The 17,415-nt window shown below is 60.0% G+C and overlaps 3 protein-coding genes across 12 annotated transcripts in view; 2 read left to right on the forward strand and 1 right to left on the reverse strand.

Moving 5' to 3' along the window:
* Positions 1-17,415, forward strand: part of LOC114019448 (B-cell receptor CD22-like) — a 163,216-nt gene that overhangs the window by 67,854 nt on the left and 77,947 nt on the right. Inside the window, exons 1-3 of one of the 10 annotated variants that reach the window (XM_043535153.1) lie at positions 13,747-14,042; positions 15,563-15,631; positions 16,908-17,261. In XM_043535153.1, the coding sequence (XP_043391088.1) occupies positions 15,592-15,631; positions 16,908-17,261 (394 nt within the window). In that variant the 5' untranslated portion in view covers positions 13,747-14,042; positions 15,563-15,591. Of the gene's footprint in view, positions 1-845; positions 1,030-2,303; positions 2,661-9,604; positions 9,869-13,746; positions 14,043-15,562; positions 15,632-16,907; positions 17,262-17,415 lie in introns of those variants that run through there. The other 9 variants (XM_043535155.1, XM_043535161.1, XM_043535157.1 and 6 more) reach the window with 9 other exon arrangements.
* The window catches only part of LOC114018712 (B-cell receptor CD22), a 97,410-nt gene that overhangs the window by 54,157 nt on the left and 25,838 nt on the right, over positions 1-17,415 (reverse strand). The window lies entirely within an intron of this gene.
* The window catches only part of LOC102937842 (B-cell receptor CD22), a 280,912-nt gene that overhangs the window by 21,998 nt on the left and 241,499 nt on the right, over positions 1-17,415 (forward strand). The gene's annotated exons all lie outside the window — the stretch shown is intronic.

Below are 17,415 nucleotides of genomic sequence, written 5' to 3' on the forward strand. Positions count from 1 at the left end.
TCAACTGTTCAGAGAGGGAGCGTCATGTTTGGGACAGAGCTGGGGGCTGGGAACCAGGACTCCTGGGTTCTATCTCAGCTCTGGGAGCAGGGTGGGGGCTAGTGGGTTAAAGGAGGGGAAGCTGGGAGCCTGGACTCCTGGGTTCTAGTTCCAGCTCTGAAAAGGGAAATTTATTTTCAGACACACCCGGGCCCTCAGACTCTTGCTGGCCAGTTGCACCGTGACCTGGAGCGAACGTTCTCGGAGCGGTTGGGTAACATCAGACACTGGCTCTGCCCAGGCTGGTGTCACAGATACACACACAGACGGGCCCCGATAAACAATCCAGCTATCAGAGGCGAAGCAGCAAAGAAAGCGCTAGGGGGTGCGGAGCTGCAAGACAGGCCGGGGGGCTGTGTAGGGGGCTCTCCCCTTGCTGTCAGGGCTGATCTCTGCATCTGGGGCTTTGCTGTTCCCCACTGAAACACTGAACCCCGACCCTGCCCCTTGTGCCTGTGATACCCTTTCCCAACATGGCTCTATCCCAAGGGATCAAAATGTCCCCCTGGGGTCCCTGCCACACCCCAAAGTGCTTTGTTCCATTCCACCTCCCTGACTCTCCCTGCACATGTCAGCTCCACTTAGGAACCGTCCTCCAGTCCTGCCCTAAAAATGCCCTCTGCATTGCTGTGAGCTGCCGAAGAGCCACTCGCCCCTCCCCAGAGGTGGCTGCATTTCACCCCTGAGGCTGTAAGCACAGTACACATGGCCCGCTAGGCACACAGGGATAGAAATGCAACCAGTCCTTGCTCCGCCGGGCCAATCTCTGGGCTTTACTCCCTTCCGGTTTACAAAGGGCTCTGGGTGTAAAATACCTGGTGAGGCAGCCGATCCCGCGGCCGGACGCCATCGCCCAGCGCAGACGAGCTGTCACCCAGAAATGCTGCAGGTGAATCATTCCCGGCCCCTTTCCCCTCCCAGGCCGGCTGAGCGCTCTGCCCTGGACGGAGATGGCCTTGGTGCTGGTCCCTGCCTTTTGCCTCCTGACTGGTGAGTAATTCACACAGACGCCACGCGCTGCCAGCAAGGGGAGCAGTGGGGACCGTTTCCCCAGCCCTGGGAGTGCGTCTACACTGCCAGGAGGGCGCTCGGAACCGGGCTCCATCGCAGGGAAGTCCCAGCCACTCGCACCAGCAGCTCCAGTTCAAGCCTAGGGGGCGTCTGGCCTTGAACCTGACCCCGAGCGGCTGTTTCCTCGCTGCTGGTTTCACCCCGGTGGAGAACACGCTGGCTTCTCATGGCAGAGTCAGCCTGGTCTAGCTCCGGCCATGCTGGGCTGAGCAGCGAGGGCCTCAGCCGCTCTCGTCCCCCCGGCTTCCGTTTTCCTTGCGCCACGTCCTGCCTCCGGGCTTCTGGCTGCCGCAGCGAGTCAGGGTGTCTCCTGGGCCAGCCTGGAGAGCTCTGCTCCCTGCCCTGCCCGTCCGCCCAGCTCCGGCCTGGCTGGCCCCTGCTCCTTGAACAAGGGAAGTGCCTGACCTAAAGTTGCCAACCCTCTAGGATTTTACTGGAGTGTCGAGGAATTAAAGATTAATCTTTAATTAAAGACTGTCATGTGATGAAACCTGCAGGAATTTCGCCAACAAAGTTGGCAACCCTAACCTGACCCCTCGCCAGTGGGGCTCCTCCTGCAGTCAGGGCCTCTGGCCCAAGGGCCAGACACCAGCTATCGGCGGAGGTGGGGGGCTGAACTGAGAGGGGATGAGGGGTGCACTGAGGGGCACTGAGGGGTGATATGGGGACCTGAGTTGAGGGGGGATGGGGAGTTGAACTGAGGGTGGCTGGACTGAAGGGGGTGGCCAGGGAAGGTGAAATGAGCAGGGTTTTAGGGGGACTGAACTGAGAGGGGGTGAACTAATGGGATGCAGAGGACGGACTAGATGGAAGGGGGGCTGGGCAAATGCGGGGAGGGGGTCAGCCTGGACTGATGGGAGAACTCGGGGGGACAGTCGTGATTTGGGGGCCTGGTGTGATTAATTGCTGGGCTGGGGATGGGCTGATGTTGGGGGGGGCACTTCCAAACTCTCCTTCCCCAATTCACAGGGGAGCGCAGGCCGGGCTCTCTGTCACCCCAAGCCAGGAAAGGGCGGGGGGCTCAGACAGATGCACAACACAACATCCCCGATTGTGATTTAAAGCCCCTGGTTTGGGGGGCTAAACTGATGCTGGGTTCTCCCAGCGGGATCCGTGCGGCAGCCCAGCCTGCGGGCGGGTTCCCCAATTCTCAGGGGCCGGGCGCCGGTCTGATCCCCGATTCCTGTCCCCAGTAGGCGCCTACGCCCAGGAGTGGAGCGTGACACTTGCACCAGGGCCCCTGGCTGGAGGGGCCGGCTCGTGTGTGACCATCCCCTGCTCCTTCACCTACCCCGCGGGGTGGAGGGTCTGGGCCGTGAGCTGGACACGGGACGGGGGTCAAACCGTCTATCACTCAGATGAAGCTCGTGTCCATGCTGCCTTCAAGGGGCACGCCCGCTATCTGGGGGACCTGCAGCACAACTGCTCCCTGCAGGTGTCGGGGCTGCGCCCCAGCGATCAGGGCACCTACTGCTTCCGGTTCTATGCAGCGGGCGGTGGCGGGACGGACAGCTGGACGAGTGAGCCAGGACAGCGGCTCCATGTCTCCGGTAACCAGGTTCCGTCCAGCGCCCCCGGGTCAAGGCAGCGCCCGAGGAGAACCGCAGAGAGGGCACCACACGCCAGCGCAGACACCCCGAGCAGGGCTTGTCCCCTCCAGCAGGGGGCAGCACCGGGACACACACACACACACACACACACACACACACACACACACACAGGCGCGAGCCCGGGGGCCCGGCTCCAGCAATGTTCGGGGCTGGGTCTCTCCCCCGGCCCCACCTGCCGCCCCCCTGCAGCTCCCCCGAGTGTCCCCCGGCCTTCCCTGACTGCCCCCGCTCCCTGGGAGCGTCCCCGCCTCTCCCCTGCAGCTCCCTGCTGCCTCCCTGCAGCAGCTGCTGCCGCGGGATCCTAGCACCCCCCTCCCGGGTCCCAGCCCCCCTTGCCGGGACAGGCGGACCATGAGCCTGCCCTTCCCCCGCAGACACTTTCATTTTCCAACGGGACCCTCCACTAGCACGGGGCCTCCCCCTCCCCCACAGTCACCACTCCTGCCCCACGCTGGACAGGGGGCAGCCCCACCCCCCATCCCCAGTGAAGCTACAGTGAGGGGCAGCAGCAGGGGAGGAGGGGCACATGTGATGGCAACCCCTCCCCCCCCACGGCCCCCGAGGAGCACGTGCAATGGCAGTGGTGCGAGGTGAGTGTGGTGCAGGGCAGAAGTGGGGGGCCCCTCCCCCGGAGCTCACTGCTGCCTGTGGGGAGAGGGCTGGGGGGAGTCCTCCTCTCTGGCCCTTGCCCCAGGACAGCCTGTCCTCATCCCCATCCCTGTCCCACCCCCGAGCCCTCACCCCCTGCACCCCAACCCTGAGCCCCCCCCACACCCCAAGCCCCTCATCCCTATCCCCACCCCAGGGCCCTCACCCCCTGCACCCCAACCCTCTGCCCTAGCCCTGAGCCCCCCCACACCCCAAGCCCCTCATCCCCAGCCCCACTCAGAGCCCTCACCCCCTGCACCCCAACCCTCTGCCCCAGCCCTGAGACCCTCCCACACCCCAAACCCCTCATCCCAGCCCCATCCCCGAGCCCTCACATTTTTACATTATTTTAAAAAATGTCCAGTAACTCCTCGCTTAACGTGGTCGTTTAGTTCCTGAAAAATGCGACTTTAAGTGAAACAATGTTCAGCGAATCCAATTTCCCCATAAGAATTACTGTAAATGGCGGGTTAGGTTCCAGGGACATTTTTGTTTTGCCACACAAAAGACTCTATCTATCTATCCATCTACACACACACATACACACAGAGTATAAGTTTTAAACAAACACTTTAATACTGCACACAGCGATGATGATTGTGAAGCTCGGTTGAGGCGGTGGAGTCAGAGGGTGGGGTGTTTCCCAGGGAATGCCTTACTGCCGAATGATGAACTCGCACTCGGCTGAGCCCCCAAGGGTCAACACCTCGCTGTTAATGCAGCCTCACTCTACAAGGCAGCAGGAGTGGAGGGGGGAGAGGGGAAGACAGCAGGGCAGAGAGAGACACAGAGACACACACCCTGTGTGTGAGGGAGAGACTTTGAGACAGCAGCTGCTGCCAGCAAGCTCCCTCCATTCTGAGCCCTGCTGTGTCCCGTCCCCCCCGCCCGGTCCTCTGTGGAGATGGGGGGCAGGAACGGGGGAGGGGGACACCCTGACATCAACACCCCTCTTCCCCCTCCCCACCAGTTGTCACGGAGTCCCTGGGCGATGCTCTGGAACTGTCCCCCTGAAGCCAGGCAGGACTCTGGGGAAGTCTCCTCTCTGGGAGCAGCCTGTCTGCAGGACACACAGTTCACCCAGCTTCCACCTTCCTGGGTCTGACCTCGGAGCATTCAGCCTCCTCTGCCCCTCCGTGCGCTTCCCACAGCGAGTCCGCTCAGGCGGGGTCCTGGGGAAGCCAGAGGGTCCTGCCCCCCAACTCCACAGTCAGACGTGACTCTCAGCCAGCCAGTAAAACAGAGGTTTATTAGATGACAGGAACATGGTCTAACACAGAGCTCGCAGGTGCAGAGAACAGGACCCCTCAGCTGGGTCCATTTTTGGGGGCAGTGAGCCAGACAACCACATCTGCCCTTCACTCCATGTCCCAACCAGCCCCAAACTGAAACTCCCTCCAGCCCCTCCTCCTCTGGGCTTTGTCTCTTTCCGGGGCCAGGAGGTCACCTGATTCCTTTGTTCTCCAACCCTTTAGCTCTCACCTACCGGGGGGAAGGGCCCAGGCCATCAGTCGCCAGGAAACAGGGTGTCGGCCATTCTCTGTGTCCAGACTCCTTCACACACCTGCCCTCTAGGGCTCTGCAATGATCATACACCCTTACCCCACCCCCTAGATACTTAAGAACTGCATAGGGGAAACTGAGGCACCCACACACTATTCAGAGGAAACATTAAGAACAGTCCCACTTCGTCACATCTCTCCCCCCTTCGAGATCAAACTGAGCGGGGTCACTTTAGCCGGTGACCTGGGGAAGTTCGAAGCCACCAACGTTCCCATGGATGCCCCAGCATCTCTCCCATTCCTTGGTAGGAGTTACACCAGGTCCTTCCAGTTTCATGCCCTCTCTTAGGTCGGGGGTGGTCGATAGCACTCGCTGGCCGCATGTGGGAAGACTTATGCGGCCCGAGCCCTTTGGCCACCCCAAAACCCCAGGGGGTCAAACTGGGATCGGGTCTTCTCCCCAACAAGCTGGCAAACACAGCCACTTGGTTAGAGGACTGTTTAACTTTCTTAACAGCTTTCACTTCATCTGAGACCTTCTCAAAGCTATCCACACTGGGTCTTTCATCAGGAAAGTCAGTGGATCCATTCACAACCGAAAATTTCTGGCTGTTAGGAACTGAAACTTTCTTGATTAAATCACTTTCACGCCCTTCAGCTGCAATAAACTGCTTGCAAAGACTCCATGAGGATTCCTTTCCCTGGGGCTTTTCTATGCAACAATTCACCCCTCACAGAAATTCTGCTCTTACCCTCTTCACCGAGGGCTTGCTCTAGAGGAACACTTTCCTGAGCAACAACAGACTCTTTCTGGGTCTCCCTTACATCCAGAATTACCTCTGGCCCATCCGGCAGATTCCTCCACAATCCCCTTTCAGGCAAACTGACAGACTTCCTAGATAAAAGGTCAGACGCATTCTCCTTCCCTTTGCCACACACAAGTTCAGGAATCTTTTTCTTCTTGCTACAGGTTTCCACACCCTCAGTAGGTAGCACAATCACACCACCTTCATGCTCTCCTTGTGCCCTGGCTAGGATCTCACCTTGATTAGACAGAGTTGCTCCACCCTTTCCCAACAAGACACTAGCAACAGGCAAAATACAAGCACCAGAATTGTCTGGTCTCTGGGATTTTACATAGACGCTAACTGGATGCGACCTAGTTACAGGGCCATTCTCCCGAGCAGACACAAACTTAGGACCCTTCCCTTCCTGGGCTTTAGCTGAATCCAGAACCAGCTCTGAGACAACTGCACGACCCTCAACCATCACAGGCTGAAAGGTCCCTTCTGTCTGCTCCACAGACAAAGAAGAGCCGGACACATTTTCTCCTTTACCAGACACCCAGCTTGGGATCTCATTCCCCTTGTCCCAGCACACAAGGTTGGTCACAGACAACTGCTTGGAGATCAGGGTAGCTCCCTCCATAGGCAAGTCAATACCCCTGACAGACACAGGCACGTTTCCTTCCCTGTCACAATTCTCCACCCAGCCAACAGGTAAGGTCCAGCGACACTCATCTTCCAGTCTCCTGGCCTTCCCACCCTGCTGACTAGACACAGCCATCAGCTCACAAGGCTGCCTAGGCTCATCCAGACTTTCCTTACCAAGCACCTTGCCACTCCCCACAGATCCCCTGCCCTGCCTGTGTCTCCCCCCACTCAGCTGGGGTCTCAGCTCCCACTGTGCTCAGCGCTGCCCTTGCTGTCCCAGTGGGGGTAGGCAGCGAGCTCGCTGCTTTCCTCACAGCATCAGAGCCAGCCTGAGCCCCCTGAGCCCCCCTCTCCAGTGTGCAAGGGGGTGGGGAGCGTCTCTCTGTCCCACCCAACCCCAGGGCTCTGGTTACAGGCAGGCAGGTAGCCTGAGCCTAGCCGCTCCTCCCTGCTGCCAGCCAGGTCATCTGCATTTTCACTGACCATTTCCCTCTCAGCCGATTGGTTCCCTGGATTCAAATTCAAACCCTCGGCAGTTACCGGAGCATGGCCTGGATCCTGCCCCAAAGAGACACAGTCACCCCACAACAGGGTCTCGCAGCTGGTGTCCTGGAGAACCCCAACGACCAGCCAGCCCCACCCCTCCTGGGTCTGCACAGGGATCTGGGCCATAGGCAGGGCAAGGGGCTTCATCCCTGGGACCCTCACCCAGCTCACCCAGCCCCTCAGCATCTGAGGCTGCACCACCCAGGGCCTGACAACAGTTCTCTCTGTCCCAGGATCTCGCCACCCCAGGAATGTCTCCCCATCGACCATCACCTTCCGCTCCCACTGGGGGTCCGAGGGGCCTGACCCCAGGAAACTCCACACAGACAGATAGGTTGGGCTCAGGAGTGGGAGCCTGTCCACCTCCCCACCCATCTGGCTGACGGAGTCTATGGCCTTGGGACCCAGCAAGGGAGCTAGACACCGGGGCTTTTCCGCAGGGTCCCCCTGGTTCAAATCGCCAGCCTGCTCAAAGGCAGCGAGGTGGGCATCCACATCCCCCCCCTTTAACCAGGGGCAGCAATTTAGTCTCGAGGTTCCCTGCGGAACTGGCCCCCCGGGGTCTATCCCCACTCACCCCTGGGAGGTCCCCTAGGCCTCTCCGCCCCACCACCGCCAGTTCATGCTGCTGCGTCTCCTGCAGCTCTTTCTTTGGCTCTCGCTGTCTCTCACAGTCCTCTTGCTCTCTCGGACTCAGCTCCAATCCCATCCATCTCCGATCCCCGGATGGGGATCCCGGTCCTGAAGACCCTCGTCTGGTCGGGGACAGGAGTCTTGGGGATGCCTGGCTACCACTCCAGCTGCTCCCAGATCCTGCTATAGCCCCATCTGGGTCAGGAATCTGTTCCTTAGAGCGGTCATCCTCCTCCAGCTGCACGATTAACTGTCCCTTGATGAACTTTCCAATGCTCAACCCTCTCTTTCTGCACAGGGTTACAATGTCCTTCTTAAGGAGATGGTGACAGGCCATCACTCCGCTCTTCCCAAGTTGTTGTGGACTCTCACAGGCCTGTGTGCTCTCAGCTCCCCATGGTTTCCAGGGAGCACCCCTAGTGTGCCAGCCCTTCTCGAGGTCACCATCTCTCTGCCAGGGTCGAGCGGCAGACTCCTCCGCCCCTTGGACTGCTGGCTGCAATCCCCCGGGGGACCCTGTTACTGCGAAAGTCCTTCTCTCTCCCAGGGCCAAGCCAGAGGATCCTCTGCACCTGAGACTGTTCACCGCAGTACCCAGGGGGACCCCATTACTGCACAGTCCTTCTCGCTGGTCACACACTCCCAGGGGTTAACCGCCCCCCGAAACCGCTCCTCTCTGAGCCTTCAGCACACCTGGTCCTCGTCAATCCCCCTTCGTTTTACTGCTCCCCAGTCACTTACTGCAGGAAGCACCATCCGCGGGGTGCAGTACATCCCACCTCTTCCACCAGTTGTCACGGAGTCCCTGGGCGATGCTCTGGAACGGCTCCCCATGAAGCCAGGCAGGACTCTGGGGAAAACTCCTTTCTGTGAGCAGCCTGTCTTCAGGACACACAGCTCACACGGCTTCCACCTTCCTGGGTCTGACCTCGGAGCATTCAGCATCCTCTGCCCCTCCGTGCGCTTCCCACAGCGAGTCCGCTCAGGCGGGGTCTTGGGGAAGCCAGAGGGTCCTGCACCCCAACTTCACAGTCAGACGTGACTCTCAGCCAGCCAGTAGAACAGAGGCTTATTAGACGACAGGAACATGGTCTAAAACAGAGCTTGTAGGTGCAGAGAACAGGACCCCTCAGCTGGGTCCATTTTGCGGGGGAGTGAGCCAGACAACCACGTCTGCCCTTTACTCCATGTCCCAGCCAGCCCCAAACTGAAACTCCCTCCAGCCCCTCCTCCTCTGGGCTTTGTCCCTTTCCCAGGCCAGGAGGCCACCTGATTCCTTTGTTCTCCCACCCTTTAGCTCTCATCTTGCAGGGGGAAGGGCCCAGGCCATCAGTCCCCAGGAAACAGGGTGTCGGCCACTCTCTGTGTCCAGACCCCTGCACACACCTGCCCTCTAGGGCTCTGCAGTGATCATACACCCTTCTCCCACACCCTAGATACTTAAGAACTGCATAGGGGAAACTGAGGCACCCGCACACTATTCAGAGGAAACATTAACAGTCCCACTTCGTCACACCGGGTTTGCTCAACCCAGTGCTGCTGGGTCAGGGCTGGGCCCCCTGCTCCTCTGCATTGCTCCCGAGGCTGGGCCCAGCAGAGACAAATTCAGTTTGTGCCCCCGACACACACCTGCCCCGGGGTCCTAGTCCCCTTTGGGCCACTGCTCATCCCCCCACCTGCCCCGGGGCCCCATTCCACACTGAGCTAGGCCCTGTCCCCTCCCACCTTCCCAGGTGTCCAGCCGCCTCTGTGCCAGGCCCTGCCCCTCCATCTGCCTTGTGTCCCCGGACCCCTCTGGGACAGTCTCTGCCCCCCTCCACCCTCAGCTGCCCCAGCCCCCCAGCCCCGTATGGGCCAGGCCCTGTACCGCCCTCATCTGCTCCAGGCCCCCAGCTTGCTTTCGGCCAGACCCTCTCCCCCGCAATTGCCTTGTGCTCCCAGACCTTTCTGGGGGACTCCTCCCCCATATCCCCATGCCACCCTGCCTGTTCTCACCCCCTGGAGCCACATGGGCCAGGCCCTGCCCCTCACCCCCTGCCCTGGATCCCTTCCCCCCTCTAGGCCAGGTCCCCCCACTCTCTCTCTCTCCGTTCATGCCCCGTGTCTCCGTCTCGCCCCCCAGATGCCCCCACAGGTGTCCGCGTTACGGCAGCGCCGGGCACCAGCCCGCAGGCAGGGGAATCGGTGACGCTAACGTGCAGTTACACCAGCAGCCTCCCCGCACCCAACTCCTACACCTGGTACCGGGACGACCGGCAGCTGGAGGGATCCCGGCAGGAAATGGTGTTGAAGAACATCACGGTGGAGCAGGCTGGGGAGTATCACTGCAAGGCCGACAATGGGATTGGCCAGTCCCCGTCCCCCCCCATCAACATCACCGTCCTGTGTAAGTGCCGCGGCTTCAGCCTCCCCAACCTCCGCACTGCGAATCCCTGCCCCCTGCTGGGTGGAACCGGCGCTGCCTAAGTGTGTGTGTCAGACCCCGTCCTGCTACCGGCTCAGGGGAGATTCCCCCAGCCACAGAGTGTCCGGTCCTGGCAGCACCCACCCCGCTGGCCCTGGGGCTCATTGAGCAGGGATCTCACTGGCTCTCTGTTTGGGCCTCCAGGAACTCCAAGGACGGACCCAGGATATTTACAGCGAGTTGAACTCTCCCCAAGCTGGTTCCCACTGAGCTCCGCCGAAATTCTGACCAGCCTGGGACCCCTCTGCACGGCCGGGACCTTAAACATAAAGAGAAGCCATCGCTCAATGGGGGCAGATCCCAGCGGGGTCCACAAGCGCCAACTTTCCATTGTGCCGGGGGGTGCTCGAGCCCTGGCTCTGCCCCAGGCCCCATTCCAACTCCACCCCTTCCCTCAAGGCCACACCCCTGCCCTGTTCCCACCCCATCTCTTCCCACCCCCGAGTGTGCTGCGTCCTATCTCCTCTCCCCTGTGCCCCAGTGGGCAGGAGGAGTGGGGAGGGAGGGGGAAGCACTGATTGGGGGCTGCCGGTGGGTGCTCGACCCCTGTGCTGGGGTCAAGTGGCCGTAGCTCCATTGGAATGAATGGGGCCAGACCCCCAGCTGGGGTGACGTGGCCATCACTCTACCTGAGAACTCGACTGGGAATAAATAGCTCCGCAATGCAGGGATTGGGTAATTCTTTTTCGAGATCAACTTTAGAAAAAATAGTGGAAATCCCGAGACAAAAAACAGTGGTTAACTTGGGGTTAAAGGTGAGACGTGCTGAGCAATTCCCAGGAGCAAAGGAGAGGGGAACAAGGGAGATTTCAAATCCCAAAGAGGAGACAGGCAGGAAATTCCAGGGTCAAGTCAAAGTTAGGAGAACCCGGCAGCTGGGGGACGAGCAGCGGGCGTGAGCTTGGTTCAGAGGGTTTTTCCGGCTCCTAGAGGAGGGTGAACACAGGCCGGTGCGTTGACGGTGGAGTCTCATGGGGTTCAGGGTCCTGGCAGCGCAGAAGGCACCACGGCCCGCAGGGACCTCGGCCGGGCTCTGTTACAATAGTCCCCAGGCTGTTCGAATAGTCTCCAGGATTGTCCGAGGGGCTGGCAGTATCCCCGGAGCGCAGGATTTCCTGCTGGGGACGCAGAAAGACACACAGTGGGAAAGACGGTCTGAAGACCAGTGATCACACCCCCAGCTTGAGGTGTGTGTGTGTCTGCCCCTATGGGCAGTCGGGCGAGGAGCGGTTGGATCAGGGGCCTGGCAGCAGGGACTCCTGGGTTCTATCCCCAGCTGTGGAGTGGGAGAGGGGCCCAGTGGGTTAGAGCATGGGGGTTGGGAGCCAGGACTCCTGGGTTCTGTCCGTGGCTGGGGGAGGGACAAGAGTGGCTGGTCCAGGACATCTGCTGATGGAGGCGGGAAGGGCTGGGCCAGGAGAGGGGCCAATAGACAGAACCAGGGACGCTGATTTTCTTTCTGGCCACATTTCAGCCAGCGGTTTCCCAGGAGTGGGAAAGGGGGACAGGCCCATCAGGGTGAAACCCAAACCGTCGGGGTCAACACTGTCCTGGGACCAGACCGCAGCCCCAAAGTGCTAAGGAACCGACAGCCCAGGCCAGGCAGACCCTCGCTGTAATTCTGTCTGTGCCCACCTGGGGGGGACGTGGAGCCAGAGAAGGGCCCCTCTGTTTGGAATGGGGCTGAGGTTACAGGTAGGATGGTATATTCCACCCCACCCCCGTGCCGAGGCCACGATCGCCCCCTATTGTCTGGGCCCCAGGCTGATTGCAGGTCCGGTCTGAGCTATCCTGAGTAATTAGTGACCTTTCTATTCCCCTGATGCACTGCGCCCCCTAGTGCCATTGGGGTCAGCCCTGCCTGCCAGGGGAGAGCCCCCCTGCTCCATGCCCATCTCCCATCCGTACCCGGATCGTGCCCGCCCCTGCTCAGCCAGAGAGAGGAAAGTGAAATGACTCAGACGTTGCTAAACAACCCCCTGCACCTGCAGCGAAAGGGGGAAGTTTAGAGCTGCCCTTCAAGGTGTTCTGGGGCCTGCCCCCCCAGCTCGCCCCCCAAGGGGACCCACAGAAATCTCACCCCTCCTCACCCCATCAGATGCCACTTCCCATTCGCCCTCCAAAGCCGCTGGACTGATTGCTCAGCTCCCCCCAGCCAGATCGGCTGCAGGAGCCGCGACTGCAGGACGCGCTATAAGGTAATTGCACCTTCCCCTGCTGATGGGAGTTTGGGCTAGTGGTTAGAGGGGAGGCTGGGAGCCAGGACTCCTGGGTTCTTCGAGGGTTGAGGCTGGAAGGCAACAATGGTACCCTGTGACGATGTGACCCAGCAGGGAGGGGGGAGTGTTGACCTGGGAATGTGCCCTGGGGACGGGAGACGTGAGAGCCTGTCACCTGAGCCAGGAGGGGGAGGGGGAGGTAACACCTCTGCCCAGGAATGTGAACAGAGGCTGCAGGAGGGAGCCTGCTGTGGTGGGTTTAGTTTCAGTTTGGGGCTGGGTGGAGGAACACAGGGAACCCCAGGGCTGGGGTCTAAGCTCCCTGCTCCCCCAGAAGGACTTGACTGAGGGGTCCTGGGTGTACCCACAAGCTCTGTTTTGGACTGTGTTCCTGTTGTCCAATAAACCTTCTGTTTTACTGGCTGGCTGAGAGTCTCAGTGAATCCCAGGAAGAGGGGTGCAGGGCCTGGACTCCCCCACACTCCGTGACAACCCAGCCTCAGGCCTCCATCCAGGTATCCACGTCAAATATGAAGAACATTTCTGTAAATCGCATTTCATCGTATAACAGAACAGGTCCTACCAACCCCCAAAGGATCGGACGCATCACCTCCCAGGTTAAGGAATGTTTCAGATCTTACCCAAATACACGCTCCCGCCAAATCTCATGAACTAAACTAAAATTTATTAAAAAAGAAGGGAGTCTGGTTAAAAGAGCCATATACAGACAGACCTGAGTTCAATTCCTTTGGCTGCAGATTCAGAGCAGAGATGCTGAGCTCTGTAGCTGCAAAGTGTTTTTTCAGAAATAGTTCATAGTCCAATGTCCAAATCTCACATTCAGGGCGCACCAGCATAACTGGGACCTCAAGCTTGCGACTCAAACTTCCCCTGAAGAAGCTTAAGCAGATCTGAGACGACAGACTCAGGACCCAAGGATCTTTTATACAATTTCATGTCCTCTTTGACAAGTTGTCCAGCCCTGGTATGGGGGCTTCCTCCCTGGACACACTATCTTCCTGTAGCCCTCCCCAGACTCAGTCCTTACTCAGCATCACAGTGTGAGAGGGAGCCCAGGTTGGTAAGCGAGAGGCTCAGCGGTACCTCAGTTCCATGTTGCACCCCAGGGAACCCCTCACAGTCAGGACTCCTGGGTTCTATTCTTGGTTCTGCCCCTTTGCCCATGGGGGATGGGGACCCTCCTCTCGCTCTGAGGGCTGAGCGGCTCCTCAGATGCTTTGAGATCCCAGCTGGCCAGAGCTAGAACAGGACCGAGCCTCATCCCTTCACCAGGGTCTCTCCGAGCACGGGTGTCCTGGTCCTTCGAACTCTGACCCAGCGGGCCCATTTGGCCTGTGGCTGGGGAGTCTCTGGGGCTGGGCGGGGTTAAAAGGAACAGGCACCACCACACCCCCCCCCGTTGTCACCAGTGCTGGGGCTGAGCTTTCGCAATTTCCTGATAAAGGGGAAGTTTCTCTGCGGCAGCCAGACAAAGTGAAAGGCTCCCACGGGAAAAATGGTGCTTGGAGCCCGAACCTTCGAGTCCCGACTCTCAGCCCCCTGTTATAACCACTAGACCCCACGCCCCTCCCCCAGCTGGGGATAAAAACCAAAAGTCCTGAGTCTCAGTCACTGTAACCACTGGACCTTATTGCTACCAAACCAGCAAGTACATTGCCTTTAAAGGCAGGGAACACACGATCACGGTTCCCTTTCCTCCCCTGAGCCACCAGCCACTCACGGTGCTTGGGGCTATTGCCACAGATGTAGATAAAGATGATTCCTCGTTACCTGCCCCCAACCTCCCTGCTCTCCCGCTAGTGTCAGCGGTGGGATCAGACCGGAGACCCAGCCCCTAACCCAGGCCCAGAGCCCAGGTAGGAGACGCTTTTCCTTGTTTTGGGGCAAAAAGCCAGAGTTGGGGAGAATGATTCTTCGCATCTCTAAATGCCTAAAAGGAGATTAAATGGTGAGAGTTTCTTATGGGAGGGGCCGCAGCTGAGATCGGGGCCTGGTGAGGCAGGCGCTGCCCAGACACAGCCAGAGACAGTCCCTGCCGCAAAGAAATTACAATTAAAATAGACAATAGGTGAGAGAGAAAACTGAGGCACAGGGAGGAGCAGTGACTGGCCCGCTATTGTATGGTGGGTCCATGACAGATCTAGGAGAAGAACCCGGGGCTCTGTGTCCCACTGCTGTGCTCCAGCCACTGGGCCACACTGTCCCTGGGGGTGGCATTGAAAATACACTGGGGGCTTCCCAAGCACAGCGTGAGAGCCAGTCTCCGCCTGACGCGCTCACGGTGTAAGATATGGGGACTGAACACGGCTGGGCGACATTACCCGGCGCTGTTAAACACCTGCCGTGCCCTACCCCAGAGCAGGCTGCATTTCACTGTTCGTGAAGGTGTCACTGAAGGTGTTTGAGATCTTTTGGGGGAGCCCATGCTAGACTGATCAACTGTTCAGAGAGGGAGCATCATGTTTGGGACAGAACAGGGGCCTGTGAACCAGGACACCTGGGTTCTATCTCAGCTCTGGGAGCAGGGTGGGGGCTAGTGGGAAGCTGGGAGCCAGGACTCCTGGGTTCTAGTTCCAGCTCTGAAAAGGGAAATTTGTTTTCAGACGCACCCGGGCCCTCAGACCCTTGCTGGCCAGTTGCACCGTGACCCAGAGCGAACGTTCTCGGAGCGGTTGGGTAACATCAGATAGTGGCTCTGCCCAGGCTGGGGTCACAGATACACACACAGACGGGCCCCGATAAACAATCCAGCTATCAGAGGCGAAGCAGCAGAGGAAGCGCGACGGGGTTGTGGAGCTGCAGGACGGGCCGGGGGGCTGTGTAGGGGGCTCTCCCCTGCATCTGGGGCTTTGCTGTTCCCCGCTGAAACACTGAACCCCGACCCTGCCCCTTGTGCCTGTGTTACCCCTCCCACACATGGCTCTCTCCCAAGGGGTCAGAATGTCGCCCTGGGGTCCCTGCCACACCCCAAAGTGCTTTGTTCCATTCCACCTCCCTGACTCTCCCTGCACATGTCAGCTCCACTTAGGAACCGTCCTCCAGTCCTGCCCTAAAAATGCCCTCTGCGTTGCTGTGAGCTGCCTAAGAGCCACTCGCCCCTCCCCAGAGGTGGCTGCATTTCACCCCTGAGGCTGTGAGTCCAGCACACATGGCCCGCAAGGCACACAGGGATAGAAATGCAACCAGTCCTTGCTCCGCCGGGCCAATCTCTGGGCTTTACTCCCTTCTGGTTAGGAAGTTCTTTTACAAAGGGCTTGAGGTGTAAAATACCTGGTGAGGCAGCCAATCCCGCGGTTGGACGCCATCGCTCGGCACAGACGAGCTGTCACCCAGAAATGCTGCAGGTGGATCATTCCCGGCCCCTTTCCCCTCCCAGGCCGGCTGAGCGCTCTGCCCTGGACGGAGATGGCCTTGGTGCTGGTCCCTGCCTTTTGTCTCCTGACCGGTGAGTAATTCACACAGCCACCATGTGCTGCCAGCCAGGCGACCGGTGGGGACCATTTCCCCAGCCCTGGGAGTGCGTCTACACTGCCAGGAGGGCGCTCGGAACCGGGTTCCATCACAGGGAAGTCCCAGCCACTCACACCAGCGGCTCCACTTCAAGCCTAGGGGGTGTCTGGCCTTGAATCTGACCCCGAGCGGCCGGGTCCTCGCTGCTGGTTTCACCCCGGTGGAGAACACGCCGGGTTCTCATGGCAGAGTCAGCCTGGTCTAGCCCCGGCCACGCTGGGCTGAGCAGCCAGGGCCTCAGCCGCTCTCGTCCCCCTGGCTTCCGTTTTCCCTCCGCCACGTCCTGCCTCCGGGCTTCTGGCTGCCGCAGCGAGTCGGGGCGTCTCCTGGGCCGGCCTGGAGAGCTCTGCTCCCTGCCCTGTCCGTCCGCCCAGCTCCGGCCCAGCTGGCCCCTGCCACATGCGCCCCCAGCTCCTTGTGCATGGGAAGTGCCTGACCTAAAGTTGCCAACCCTCCAAGATTTCCCTGGCGTGTCGAGGAATTAAAGATTAATCTTTTATTAAAGACTGTCATGTGATGAAACCTGCAGGAATTTCTCCAGCCAAAGTTGGCAACCCTAACCTGACCCCCCGGCAGTGGGCCTCCTCCTGCAGTCAGGGCCTCTGGGGCCAGACACCAGCTATTGGGGGGGGGGGGGGGGTAAACTGAGTGGGGATGAGGGGTGCACTGAGGGGCGAGATGGGGACCTGAGTTGAGGGGGGATGGGGAGTTGAACTGAGGGTGGCTGGACTGAAGGGGGTTTCCAGGGAAGGTGAACTGAGCAGGGTTTTAGGGGGACTGAACTGAGAGGGGGTGAACTAATGGGATGCAGAGGACGGACTAGACGGAAGGGGGGCTGGGCAGATGCGGGGAGGGGGTCAGCCTGGACTGATGGGAGAACTCGGGGGGACAGGAGTGATTTGGGGGCTGGGGTGATTAATTGCTGGGCTGGGGATGGGCTGATGTTGGGGGGGCACCTCCAAACTCTCCTTCCCCAATTCACAGAGGAGCGCTGGCCGGGCTCTCTGTCACCCCCAAGCCAGGAGAGGGCGGGGGGCTCAGACAGCTCCACAACACAACTTCCCCGATTGTGTTTTAAAGCCCCTGGTTTGGGGGCTGAGCTGATGCTGGGTTCTCCCGGCGGGATCCGTGCGGCAGCCCAGCCTGCGGGCGGGTTCCCCAACTCTCAGGGGCCGGGCACCGGTCTGATCCCCGATTCCTGTCCCCGGCAGGCGCCTACGCCCAGGAGTGGGGCGTGACACTCGCACCAGGGCCCCTGGCTGGAGGGACCGGCTCCTGCGTGACCATCCCCTGCTCCTTCACCTACCCCGCGGGGTGGACGGTCTGGGCCGTGATCTGGACACGGAACAAGGATCAAGCCGTGTATCGCTCGGACGAGGCTCGTGTCCACCTGGAGTTCGAGGGGCGCGCCCGCTATCTGGGGGACCTGCAGCACGACTGCTCCCTGCGGGTATCGGGGCTGCGCCCCAGCGATCAGGGCACCTACCGCTTCCGGTTCTATGCAGCGGGCGATGGAAAGAGGGACAGATGGACGAGTGACCCAGGACAGCGGCTCCGTGTCTCCGGTAACCAGGCTCCGTCCAGCGCCCCCGGGTCAAGGCAGGGCCCGAGGAGAACCGCAGAGAGGGCACCACACGCCAGCGCAGACACCCCGAGCAGGGCTTGTCCCCTCCAGCAGGGGGCAGCACAGGGACACACACACACACACACACACACACA

Source organism: Chelonia mydas, chromosome 24 (genome assembly GCF_015237465.2).
Source record: "Chelonia mydas isolate rCheMyd1 chromosome 24, rCheMyd1.pri.v2, whole genome shotgun sequence".
Classification (NCBI taxonomy): domain Eukaryota; kingdom Metazoa; phylum Chordata; order Testudines; family Cheloniidae; genus Chelonia; species Chelonia mydas.